Genomic DNA, 14339 nt, shown 5'->3' with positions numbered 1-14339 from the left:
TAGATGATGTGACTGCTGACAAAAGCATGCTCAAAAGCATTGAGCATGCATTTCACTTGCTGACAAAACTGAAGGGAAAATGCCCCAAGAACAAGCAGGAACTGAAGACAGTTGCAGTAGAGGCCTGGCAGAGCATCACCAGGGATGAAACCCAGCGTCTGGTGATATGCGTTCCAGACTTCAGGCTGTAATTGACTGCAAAGGATTTGCAACCAAGTATTAAAAAGTGAAAGTTTGATTTATGATTGTTAATCTGTCCCATTACTTTTGGTCCCTTAAAAAGTGGGAGGCACATATACAAACTGATGTAATTCCTACACCGTTCACCTGATTTGGAGAAAAAGATTTTAATTGTGTTGATGTCCCAATATTTATGGACCTGACTGTATATATATATATTTGGGCTGTCGATTTAATAACGTGCGATTAATTTAACAAAAAACAATGCGTTAAAACAATTTACGCAATTAATCGCAATGCTTTCCTGAGAAATTCATGAGAAATGCAAGCTTGTAGTGCCACCTTTTTACTCCAGAGGGCAGTAAGTGAAATTTCAGCTGTGTGAGCAACGCGCAGTTTATACAGTGAACAAAACATTAACAACCCTTCAGCGGACACACAACACAAACATGCGTTACATTCTTGCGTTCAAATCACTTGAAGGAGCTCAAATGCGAACTAACAGATCTCAAGATGTGTTTAAAGATTGAGTATTAAACTATAATTAACTTGACACGGTGACCTAAACATTTAACTTTTATGACGCAACACACCCGAGACGCGACACAAGCATGTCTGACGCAGGTCGTATGGTCTTTACCTCATACATATTTAATTACCAACGAGGTTAAGGATGTGTCCTTTAAACTGTTACACCATTTTTACCCAGTCAATCTTCATTGAAGAAACATGCTCCCTGAAATAGATCCACTTTGCTGCTCCTGTAATGCTGTAGATGAATCTGCCCCTCACATTTTTTGGGAATGTGTCCTCGCTGTAGTATTTTGGAGAAAATTTTGTTTTTTGTATGTACCTCTATTTTAACTAGTTTTTCTTTGCTTAATAAAGATGTTTTATTTGGTTTTCACAGTTTTGATAACTTAAGTTAATATTTTCTGATTAATCTGTTTATTTTTCTTGCCAGGTTTTTAATACATAAGTGTAAATGTATGTCTATAAAGCCCCTATTTGCACTTTTTTGTAAAGACTTGAAATATTATTTAAATACTATTTGTACCTCCAACAACTCCAAATCATTGAAAACCATTGCACTATGTAATGAATATAATGTCATTATTGTAAAATATATCTGTAGTATTGTGTACTATGTATACCCCTGGCTTGTTTCTAAAAAAAAAAAAAGTCTGACGGAGGTGTACATTGACGGGTCCTTAAACAAGCCCTCATGATAAATCTCTAACTGATTGAAAATTTCACTTGTGAAATTGATTTCTGTGAACTGTATGCCTATGCCTATGATTATGATATGGTAGTAAACAATACATTGTATTCTAAAGCCGCTTTTTGTATTGTCTTATTAATTATTAACTCTTCTGCCTCATGAAAGTAATACATTTTAATTATCTGAATTTTATATATATACATATATAATTTTTTTATATTTAAAGATAACTATATAGAATTATTTCATCATTATATATTGAATTATTGTTATATGAGGGGCTTTCTCAGCAAATATTTGTATATGTTATTAATCGCGATTAATTAATGTAAATTAATGTAATTAATTTGATTAAACATTTTAATCGATTGACAGCCCTAATAAATATATATATATATATATATATATATATATATATATATATATATATATATATATATATATATATATATATATATTTATTAGGGCTGTCAATCGATTAAAATGTTTAATCAAATTAATTACATTAATTTACATTAATTAATATATATATATTCAGATAATTAAAATGCTTTACATTCCTGTAGCTGAAGAGTTAATCATTAATAAGACGATACAAAAAGCGGTTTTACAATACAATGTATTGTTTACTACCATATTATTGAACATAAGACAATCATTGGCATACAGTTCACATCAATTCACAAGTGAATTTGTCAATCAGTTCGAGATTTATTATGAGGGCTTGTTTAAGGGCCTGTCAATTTACACCTACGTTAGACATCTCGGGTGTGGGTGTGTTGCGTCATAAACATAAAATGTTTAGGTCACTGTGTCAAGTTAAATATAGTTTAATACTCAATCTTTAAACACATCTTGAGATCCCTTAGTTCATTTGCACTGAATTAACGCATTAAATCGACAGCCCTAATATATATATATATATATACCTAACACCTATACCACCCATGTTAAAAACAAACTGCCCCCTTAAACTTAATAGGTGGTTGTGCCACATTTAGCTGCAACAACTGCAACCAAATGCTTCATATAACTGGAGTCAGTCTTTCACAATGATGTGGTGAAATTTGGGCCCACTCTTCTTTGCATAACTGCTTTAGTTCAGCCACATTGCAGGTCTGATCATTGTCTTGCTGCATAATCCAGTTGCGCTTGAGCTTCAACTCACACACTGATGACTGGACATTCTCCTTTAGGATTTCTGGTAGAGAGCAGAATTAATGTTTCTCTCAATTACTGCAAGTCTCCCTGGCCCTGAACCCCATACCATCACACTACCTCCAACATGCTTGACAGTAGGTATGATGTTCTTTTTGTGGAATTCTGGGTTTGATATACGCCAGATAAAACAGAACACCTGTCTTCCAAACAGTTCCACTTTTTACTCATCAGTCCACAGGACATTCTCCCAAAAGGTTTGAGGATCATCAAGGTGTGTTTTGGCAAACTTCAGACGAGCCTTAAAATTCTTCTGGGTTAGCAGTGATTTTAGCCTCACCACTGTTCCATGGATGGCATTTTTGGCCAGTGTCTTTCTGATAGTGGAGTCATGAACAGTGACATTTATTGATGCGAGAGAGGCCTGCAGTTTCTTGGATGTTGTCCTCTGCTTTTTTGTGACTTCCTGGGTGAGTCGTTGCTGTGCTCTTGGAAGAATTTTGGAAGGTTGACCACTTCTGGAAAGGTTCACTACTTTGCAAATCTTTCTTCATTTGGTGATAATGGCTCTCACGGTGGTTCTTTGGAGTCCCACAGCCTTTGAAATAGCTTTGTAACGCTTCTCAGACTGATGTATTCCAATCGCATTTTTCCTCTTCATTTCTGGAATTTATTTCAACCTTGGCATAGTGTGAAACTGTGTGAGACCTTTTAGCCAACTTCATGCTGCTGAAAAAGTTATATTTAGGTGTTGATTTGATTGAACAGGGTTGGCAGTGATCAGGCCTGGGTGTGTCTAGTCCAGCTGAACAACATTATGAATGCAGTTTCAAAGATTTGAAGATATACTAAGGGGGCAAATACTTTTTCACACATGCCCGGTTGGTATCTAACATTTTTTGCTTCAATAAATAACGTAATCATTAAAAAAAAAAAAAAAAAAAATGTATTTTGTGTTTACTCAAATTGCCTTTGTTTTATGTTAGATTTTGATTGCATTTTTGACAATTTAGTATGAGACAAACACTTTCAAGTTAATAACTTGACCTTGCAGATGTGAAAGTTGAATAGGTATTTAGTGAAAGTTTTTAACCAAGTAATTTTTCTTGTTATCAGCTTTGGCATTCAGTTAATTTCTCTTGATCATAGGTAAGTAATCGCCTTTCTATCAGAGGCATTTGTCCTTCTGCTGTTGCTTCAGATTTGTTCATCTTTGCTCTTGAAATACCTTTGATGTCAGGAACATAAAAACAGCTAAACAGAGCACAAAAAAAATATATAAAGAATAAAATAAAAAAATCTTTCATGATGTAGAGGTAGAAAAGGTTATTTGGATGAAAGTCCTGTTCTCTGGTTTGCATGAATGGCAATAACCCACACAGTAAATGAGATGAACTTCATTTTAACATTTCACAAAGTTTGTCATCGGTTCTTTAGATGCAATAGAAATACCAATTACCTTACTTGTTTTTAGTGGCAATCATAGAAAAAAAAAAATAGAGCGAAAAATGTTTTATAATTATTTTGCTAAACTTTTGATGGCAAATACATTTTCATCACTCCAAAAAATGTAAAATAAATAAATGTTGAAGAGACATTATTATTTTGTAGTGTGTTTCAGAAAACTTCAGACATCCAGACTGGATTTACAAGGCATCATTTCTGCAGATTAACAAGCAGTTAATCCAATCAATGTTATTAAACTCATAAATATGCAAATAAGAATGTTAACTTACAAATGTACAATGTAAAATCTCGAAGCTTGACGACCCAGTATTAATAAATAACTTTGTTTGGTGTAGTGTGATATTGTGCAACATGGAATAAGATAAACCAGATTTCTTTTTTTTAAACAGGGTTAACAATGTCAGTTGTGAAAAGCCTGTTATGAACTTTTGTACCTGCTTGTAGCTTAATTAGGCACTGTATAGTATCTTTTTTAAATACTTCTGTGTGTGTGTACTTTAGGTTCATCTGCTGAAGGATCAGCTCTCCGCAGAGGCTGCGGCGAGGATTGAAGCCCAGGCTCGAGTTCATCAGTTGCTATTGCAGAATAAGGATCTGCTACAGCATATTGCTCTCCTGGTCAAACAGGTTCAAGAACTGGAGCTCAAACTGTCTGGACATGACTCTAGTGAGTAAGATGTCCTGTGTTAAGCAGTGTTGGGGAGTAACTAACAGTAACAATAGTCCTAAATAAATTTCTCTCTAGTGTGACTGTAGTTCAGCAGTTTTCAATATAGTAAAGCTTTTCCATTAAAAAGCTACTTTTTCCAACAAGAAGCGATGTAGCATGACAAAATGCAGTGTTGATATTAATATCACATTGTTTTCAGAGGAACAAAAAACATTTTATGCAATGCATTCAAGGGGATCAGTTAAACAGCCAGTCAAATACAAGATGATTCGCCGATTTGAGTCCCTGTGCTGCATTTTAGGGAATTTTTTTTTTTTGTTTGTTTAATTACCTTTTGTATTGCAAAATAATTAGTTAAATGCTTTTTTTTTTTTTTTACTGTGTTGTTGGCTCAATTATATATGTATGTATATGTGTGTGTGTGTATGTATATATATATATATATATATATATATATATATATATATATATATATATATACACATATACACATATACACAGTGGGTACGGGAAGTATTCAGACCCCTTAAATTTTTCACTCTTTGTTATATTGCAGCCATTTGCTAAAATCATTTAAGTTAATTTTTTTCCTCATTATTGTACACAAAGCACCCCATATTGTCAGAAAAACACAGAATTGTTGACATTTTTGCACATTTATTAAAAAGAAAAACTGAAATATCACATGGTCCTAAGTATTCAGACCCTTTGTTCAGTATTTAGTAGAAGCACCCTTTTGATCTAATACAGCCATGAGTCTTTTTGGGAAAGATGCAACAAGTTTTTCACATCTGGATTTGGGTATCCTCTGCCATTCCTCCTTGCAGATCCTCTCCAGTTCTGTCAGGTTGGATGGTAAGCGTTAGCGGACAGCCATTTTCAGGTCTCTCCAGAGATGCTCAATTGGGTTTAAGTCAGGGCTCTGGCTGGGCCATTCAAGAACAGTCACGGAGTTGTTGTGAAGCCACTCCTTCGTTATTTTAGCGGTGTGCTTAGGGTCATTGTCTTGTTGGAAGGTGAACCTTCGGCCCAGTCTGAGGTCCAGAGCACTCTGGAGAAGGTTTTCTTCCAGGATATCCCTGTACTTGGCCGCATTCATCTTTCCCTCGATTGCAACCAGTCGTCCTGTCCCTGCAGCTGAAAAACACCCCCACAGCATGATGCTGCCACCACCATGCTTCACTGTTGAGACTGTATTGGACAGGTGATGAGCAGTGCCTGGTTTTCTCCACACATACCGCTTAGAATTAAGGCCAAAAAGTTCTGTCTTGGTCTCATCAGACCAGAGAATCTTATTTATCACCATCTTGGAGTCCTTCAGGTGTTTTTTTTAGCAAACTCCATGCGGGCTTTCATGTGTCTTGCACTGAGGAGAGGCTTCCGTCTGGCCACTCTGCCATAAAGCCCCGACTGGTGGATGGCTGCATTGATGGTTGACTTACTACAACTTTCTCCCATCTCCCGACTGCATCTCTGGAGCTCAGCCACAGTGATCTTTGGGTTCTTCTTTACCTCTCTCACCAAGGCATCTTCTCCCTCGATAGCTCAGTTTGGCCAGACGGCCAGCTCTAGGAAGGGTTCTGGTCGTCCCAAACGTCTTCCATTTAAGGATTATGGAGGCCACTGTGGTCTTATGAACCTTAAGGGCAGCAGAAATTTTTTTGTAACCTTGGCCAGATCTGTGCCTTGCCACAATTCTGTCTCTGAGCTCTTCAGGCAGTTCCTTTGACCTCATGATTCTCATTTGCTCTGACATGCACTGTGAGCTGTAAGGTCTTATATAGACAGGTGTGTGGCTTTCCTAATCAAGTCCAGTCAGTATAATCAAACACAGCTGGACTCAATTGAAGGTGTAGAACCATCTCAAGGATGATCAGAAGAAATGGACAGCACCTGAGTTAAATATGAGTGTCACAGCAAAGGGTCTGAATACATAGGACCATGTGATATTTCAGTTTTTCTTTTTTAATAAATGTGCAAAAATGTCAACAATTCTGTGTTTTTCTGTCAATATGGGGTGCTGTGTGTACAATAATGAGGAAAATTGGTTTTGACTTAAATGATTTTAGCAAATGGCTGCAATATAACAAAGAGTGAAAAATGTAAGGGGGTCTGAATACTTTCCGTACCCACTATATATATATATATAAATACATTTGAAGTCAGATGTTTACATACGCTTAGGTTGAATTCATTAAAACTAATTTTTTTAACCACACATATTTTATATTTTCAAATTATAGTTTTGGCTAGTCGTTTAGGACATCTACTTAGTAATTGTTTACTGACAGATAGTTTCACATTTAATTGACTATATCACAATTCCAGTGGGTCAGAAGTTTGCAAACACTAACTTTGCCTTTAAGCTGCTTGGAAAATTCCAGAAATGTATGTCAAGCCTTTAGGCAATTAGCCAATTAGCTTCTGATAGGCTAATTGGATTCAATTGGAGGTGTTAAAATTGTAATGCACGTCTCATTGTATCAACTCACAATTTCTACTGTCAGGAATTAGCATTAATAAGTGAATTATGATTAATTCACTTATTGGAGTGATATTATTCTCATGGCTTATTGAAAATAATATCACACGTATTTAGGTACAGCTTTGAAGCAAAATATTTTAGAAACAGGGATGAGATTATTTATCAAAATATACCACAGTCATTCATCTTTGAATAGAGACCAACTTTATTACTATTCTAAACATAAATCTAATCTAACACGTATATATATACATGAGACAGGTTGGTGAAAAGAGTGACAGAATGAGAAATAAATGATCAGTACAGTGAAAATGAACTTTATGGAGTCTGTTGACAATGCCTTAAGAACCATTTATCTATCATTGTGTCTGCATCGATTTGCTATCGGATTACCCAAATTATTGAATTAATACACAAGCACTTTGAGCACAATATTGGAGATGTACTTGCATGTCTTTGTGGTGTTTTCTTGCATTCTTTGTGTTGCTTGGTTCTTGGCGCTTTGTCGAAAGTTTGTTCCGTCTATGTTTTTGATCTCTGTAAGATCGAAGTTATTGTCTGTATGAATGATGAGGTTGGCTTTGAAGCGAAGCCTTCTCATGGGTTTGTGAACCATAGAGAGTGATGAGCTTTCTCAGGACGTCGAGTCCCGAGCTTCCTTGAACTTCACATGACATGGACCTGGCAGTCAGCAGAGCGAGAGAGACGACCGAAGAGCAGAGAGGAAGAGAAGAAAGAGAGAATACTGAAAAAATGTCTTCCTGTTTGGAAACATTTGAACTGAAATTGGCCGCATCCTCAAAGGTGTCCTGCACCAATCAGAGAGCTGTCTTTTCCGACAGTTGATTTATGGTTTGTTGTTTCAGATTCTTACAAATCTCCCGGTCAAAAATAGTGCATATTTAATCATTACATTTTATATCTTGAGAATGGTACAAGAGACATGATATTCGTTGTCATTAGCTTTCTCTGCATATGCCAGCGAAAGCTTACATACTAAACATTAAAAAGATTTCATGGATATTATACATGTAGTTAACAAAACATGAAAATCCCAGGTTACAAATCATACTGGTTAATTTCTTGGTTATACCACATGGAGAAAACATTACACACATTTTAAAGAGGTACATCAGGCTATAATCATTCATTTGTCAGTTATACAAGTTACCGCAGTTCAAAGAAAAGACTAGGTCTTGTATAAATCGTGGATTGTAATGCATTCTGTACATTTTAGAAGGCTAAATCAGTAAATTGCTGGACTGTGTAAACTGTTCCTGATTAAGATGAAATATCTTCGTATTCAAGTCGTGCAAATCTGATGGTCTTTTGGAAACCTTTCAAGGAAAAGTCTGCTTTAACTCTGTGTGGAAGATCAAGAGGTTGTGCAGAGGGCCTTTCTGACCCATGACCCTTTTGCTTTAAATTAGGTTGTTTAGAGTGTCTTGACCATTTTATTGTCCAAGGATAGGCATTCAGTAGGAAGTTGAAGCTTGGTCCGTTACTTTATGATGCCGAGGAATTCCAGGATTGCAAAGATTAAAAATCCTAGATTCAAATCATGTTGTTTCAATTCTTCTGCATGTATAATCCTACAGTTGAATGACACTTTGGTGAATTAAAGTACCAATTTCCTTCCAAAACAGCAAAATCTGTACATTATTTTAAACTTTTGGCTGCCAGTGTATATATATATATTTACATTCATGTGAAAAAAAATAGGACACCCTATGAAATATTTTGTTATTTTTTAAGAAATATGGACATATCAATATTTGATCTTCTTTCAAACAATATCTATAGATTAAGGTGATTGAACCAAAAACAATGACATTTTAAACATGATATCATTTATTTAACAAAAAATTTACAAAGATGCTAATGCCTACTGAGGAAAAAGTTAGGACACCCTATGCCCTAATAACTGGTATTGCCACCTTTGACTTGCAGACGTTTGCTATAACGTCTGCAAGTCTCTGATATTGACTGGGAGAACGTTTTTCCCACACCTCCATGCAAAATTGTTTCAGGTTTCTTCACTTTCTGCACAGCCCAGTTCAAATCACCCCACAGCATCTCAATGGGATTAAGATCTGGGGTTTGATTTGGCCATTCCAGATCTCTCCATTTCTTTCTTTTGAGCCATTCCTTCATGTTGTATAGTCCACGTCCACTTGAGCATATATTTTTGGACAGATGGTCTTACATTTTCCTCAAGCACCCTTTAATACAATGAAGAATTCTTAGTGGATTCTATGATAGTGAGCTGGCCAGGCCCTGCTGCAGCAAAGCAGCCCCAAACCATGACATTTCCACCCCCATGCTTCACAGTTTGTATGATGTTCTTGTGCTTAAATGCTGTCTTTGGTTTGCGCCACACATGCCTTCTTTTACTATTCTCAAACAATTCAACTTTGTATTCATCTGTCCAAAGCACATTGTTCCAGATACACATACCGAGTATCTTACAAATTTATCTGAAGCTCGACAAAAATGTGCTAACTTGTGTGGCAATACGCAAAGAGTGTAGCTTACATGTCAAGAAACAACACGGCAAGAATCAAATCCCAAAAAGTTCTCCACCTTGTAAATGTTCACTCTGGTTTTACTCTGTTCTCTGTCTTTTAGCAAGTTTAGCAGCTAAGTTTACCTCTGTAACAAGTCTGCCTTGGACATTCATGTTTTTCCGGTTGAACAGCCCCAAACTCGCGCTATAGTTTGAGTTAGAAAGTGATGGGATGAGCTGATCCGGCCACTCAAAATATAAACGTCAATGTTATAATAGTGCTTGGGAGGTTTTTACACTTACTCTTTTACAATTTTGGGGGAGGTAACCCATGAAAGATTTACTTATATTTGTCAGTGAACAATAAAACTGGGATATTAGAACATATTTTGACATAAAAAAGTTACACACTTCACCTTCAATAATTTAATGTTATGAGGTGCTATGAGCTTTGCAAACTACATTTTCAAAGTAGCTTCCCCATCACCGGTATTCAACTATATTTTCCTCTCCTCACTCTGGATGTGTAGTCATCTTCCACTTGTTTCAAGTCTGTTCTGCTCCACCTTTCTTCTCGTTTCTCCTGCTGTGGTTAATTACAGTGCAGTTACAATGTTACAGTGTAACTCATCCTCACTCGCCCTCTCTGAATATACCTGATGTGTTTCGCCAGCTCTCTTTCACTCTTCAACACTTTTACAGTTAAACTCTGCCCTTACAGTCTGTTCCACCAGTTTCGTTCCATCATATAATTTAATTGAAAATTTTTATCCTTCAATCCCATCATCGCACCCCATCACAATTCATGCTGTGATAATTTTAAAGCAGTTAATCTGAGCACACTCATTTAAACCAGCAGCACCTTTTCAATGTTCTGTCTTTCACATTTGCCTCATGATAAAGAGCACTCATCCCTGACTGTCCCATCTGTCTCATTTCAGCCATCCTGAAAAAGGACGTCTTAAAAAGAGAATATCTTTATTGAATGTAACGGGTTTAAAATTTAAAGAAACTGCTAAATGAAACAAAAGGCAACACGTCTTTCCATTGTGTTGTCTTTGCTAGCTGCGCGCAAAAACAAATATACACTAGGACCACTGTTGTCCGATTCATGAATGAATGACAATAATGAGCCAGTTCTGTTTACAAATTGGCCAAAAATACTCACAGACTCCCAAGTAATCAGTTTGAACATTCTAATGAATCATTTGCTCAATCTATCGTATGTGATTAATGAATGAACATATCATTAATGTACTCTAATAACGCATTCCTTTCTCTCAACAGTGGGATCTCAAGACAGTCTACTGGAAATCACATTCCGTGCCAATGTACCCCCAGTCCTGTGCGACCCCACCACCCCACGACCAGAGGACGGTGTCCTCTCTCCACTCAACGACGGGACACAGCTCGCCCTGCCACTGGGCAGTCCTATAGGTAGGGACCAGTGCTTGGTCAAGTTTGAGTGTTTCCGCTTTCTTCCGGGACCACCCCAACAGGAGCATTGTCCCGACTCGCCATCCCAAGATGTCTCACCCTCATCACGAGACAAGCTTCTGGGTAGCCTAGAGCTGCTAAAATTCCGTGAGTCGGGCATAGCGTCCGAGTATGAATCAAACACAGATGAGAGTGATGAAAGCTGGGAACAGCAAGATGAGAGCACTTTGCGCTTGCTCAATGTGCTAAACAAGCACGGCCCCCCTGACTGCTTGGTAGATGAAATTGCTGTTTAAAGTGATTTTTTGTGCACAGCTTCATAACACACCAGTGCTTAATGCTCCAAGTCAGTTAATGTCAATATCGTCAAACTGTCTACTGGTGTTTGTACTTTTGATAATATCTGGAAGCCCAAGATCTCTTTAACCCTTTGGTGAGCAATTTGTTTGTTACATTTTATGGCATATTGAAGCGCGAACTGTGCCCGACATAGTAAATGCTTTTGTCTCCACTTTGAAGTATAGGGGCAATTATCATGTCAGATTTGTCTCATTGTTATCTGATCGCTAATGGGATGTTCACACATACAGCGATTTTAGTGGAAGGAGGTCACAGAGTGGCAATTATGTTGGTCGTAGTCAGTTTCAGAAATTAACTGTGTTATTAAGGGGCATTATTTGCCCCCTAGAATTGATTTTCACTGGAATATTTTCCTTTATGGGGCATTTTCCTTAACCATATAAAAACAAACAATATGCTGTTTATTCATATCAAATATTTAAAATCATTCTAAATTGAATAGCCCTACACTTGCTCCAATGGATTCACTCCAACTGGTGACTGCTCATTTGCATAAAGTTGAATTTTTCTGAACTTCGTCACATTGCTGGACATGCCCACATTTCGTCACCAATGTTCGCTAGGGCTGGGCGATATGACGAGATATATCATGGCGATAAAATAAAGTGTCAGTCGATATAGATTTTTCTATATCACTAATATCGAAATTTGACTGTGCAGTCTGGTCTTCTCTATCAGTGGGCAGGGCTCCATGTGAGGGTGAGAGAATTTAAGAAACATTCACAAGGTTTTTATTGCATATTGATATTAATTAGGTGTGACATCTGTGATATAGGTTCAGAAAAGCCAACACAGACCAGAAAAATTTAATCTGCAAACTGTGAATGTGCTTATCACTCGTAATACAAGCAGTCTGTTTTACCACCTCAAAATGAAGCAAGACTTAGGTCAGATTTTGCTTTGGGAAGATCTAGAGTTTCTTGAGGAAAGTTTAGAATAAAATAATATTGGTCAACAACATATCAGACTGAAATGTGGGTTATGTTTTTATTTTTTACTTTAACTTTTGTCAAGTTCCAAGTAAAGAGTAAAATTATGTAAGAGGAATATTTTGGAAATATTTAATTTACTGATGTCAAAATAGGCACTACATTACATTATTTAATATATTAACCAATTTTTATTGACTTCCAACAAAAATGTTACTATATCCTGATATATATCATTGTGATTATAAGATATTTCTCGTATTGTGATATAAGATTTTGGTTATCTCGCCCACCCCTAAAGGTCGCTGTTGCTCTTGTTGCAGGGGATCGCAAACTCTCAATGTAAATGATTGACTTCCGGACACTTTTGTCACTGCAAATCGTTGTATGTGTGAATGCCTCTTTAGAATCTATATGAAGCAGTTGCTGGTTATTCACAAAGAATCGTTTTTAACAACACAAGATAGTTTATCTTTATGAAATAAAATTTACATTGTCCTGTGATATTGTACTTATCACATCAGTTGTACAGTTGCGGTTTCATTTCTGGGCATTTCAAGGCATGTTTGCACTGGTCATTTGGATCACCTTGTAACAGAAGTGCTAAGAATTAATAATATTATCAAGCTACATCTGTTTTCGCATGCATGGCAGAACAGACTCTTAATTGAAAGGCTTTAGACTGAGGCGCTTGGCTAATTATACCCTAAGGGTAAATTAGATCTTTAACCAACAGGGACTCCAATTAGTTTGGCATGTTTTCACAACCCACATCTTTAATTAATTATTTTCATACTCAAAGAGCTTGTAGAGTGTCTACCTTTGACTGCTTCACATATGGACTTTGTACATGTTTTATTCTGTGATTCTAAAAAGTGATATGTTGCAGTGTCTTTCCTGTATATTTCTGATAAACTACTAATCTCTTTAACCTCTCCGTTCTTATTTTCCTGGTTTCCTCTAACTCTCTGTTTCTTTCTATGTGCCCGTAGTCATTTAGAGCCAGACAAGTGCACACAATTAGACTGGAAATAATATGGTGTTAAGCAAGTGTTCCCACGCATACAGGACATTGAAAGCATTCCCTGTGTCGATTTGTTCTTTAACGTCTTTGTTTTCCTCTATTTATGCACTTAATATCTTTTTATTTCCATGAAACAAAGTGATCATATGGCTTCTGAAGCCTCTGTATTTAGTGCAGAATCACATCAGTTATTTGTGGTGCTTGACAGCACAAAGTCACTTCCGTGTGAACTTATTATTATTATTATTTCATGTTCCATGTTTTAGCAAGCACAACTAATTAATATGTGAAACAAATCAGTTACATTTCATTGGCCTTGTCCTAGAATCCTATAGCATTACTCATTATATACATTAAAGAAATGGGATAATCTTCAGCAGGTGATTATCGCAAAATAAACCCCAACGAGGTGGTCAGGATCACCCTGTCTTACATCACCCTAAAGAGGGTTATTTAGCGATAATGGCCAGTTGATTGTAGAGTATCCTTCTTATTACATGACTACTTGCCAAATAAATAATTAAATAGACATGAAATATTGATTTGAGTTGAAATGAGTTTATTATGTGAGAAGAAAGAGACAGCAGAGTCTCCAGAACCAGTTTTCACCTCTGGTTTGCGTCAGAGATCTGTAAGGTGTTTATACTGAATTTGAGTTGACATTTTTTATATTAACTTGTAAAGATCACAGAGTGATGTTTGAAGTAGGAAAGATGGTTCGCAAATATCTAGGTTACTGGTGTAATATCACTTTACCCAGATGTGCTGTCATTATTCAGTAATATCAGACCGCTGAATGGGAAGATTGATCAGTCTGAATTGAATATTTTAGAGAGCAGTGTAATAGACATATATTTAATGAAATGTTATTATTTTGCCAAAAATGCAATAACACAACTCG

At 36.5% G+C, this 14339-nt stretch overlaps 1 protein-coding gene across 3 annotated transcripts in view; it reads left to right on the top strand.

The window, feature by feature from the left end:
- Positions 1-14339, top strand: part of LOC127654394 (carboxyl-terminal PDZ ligand of neuronal nitric oxide synthase protein-like) — a 182896-nt gene that overhangs the window by 152149 nt on the left and 16408 nt on the right. For 2 of the 3 annotated variants that reach the window (XM_052141548.1, XM_052141547.1), the window contains 2 exons: positions 4529-4694; positions 10976-11125. In XM_052141548.1, coding sequence (XP_051997508.1) covers positions 4529-4694; positions 10976-11125 — 316 coding nt within the window. Of the gene's footprint in view, positions 1-4528; positions 4695-10975; positions 11610-14339 lie in introns of those variants that run through there. The other variant, XM_052141549.1, reaches the window with a different exon arrangement.

Source organism: Xyrauchen texanus, chromosome 13 (assembly GCF_025860055.1).
Source record: "Xyrauchen texanus isolate HMW12.3.18 chromosome 13, RBS_HiC_50CHRs, whole genome shotgun sequence".
In the NCBI taxonomy this organism is placed as follows: Eukaryota; Metazoa; Chordata; class Actinopteri; order Cypriniformes; family Catostomidae; genus Xyrauchen; species Xyrauchen texanus.
This window is presented reverse-complemented; position numbering and strand designations above follow the sequence as displayed.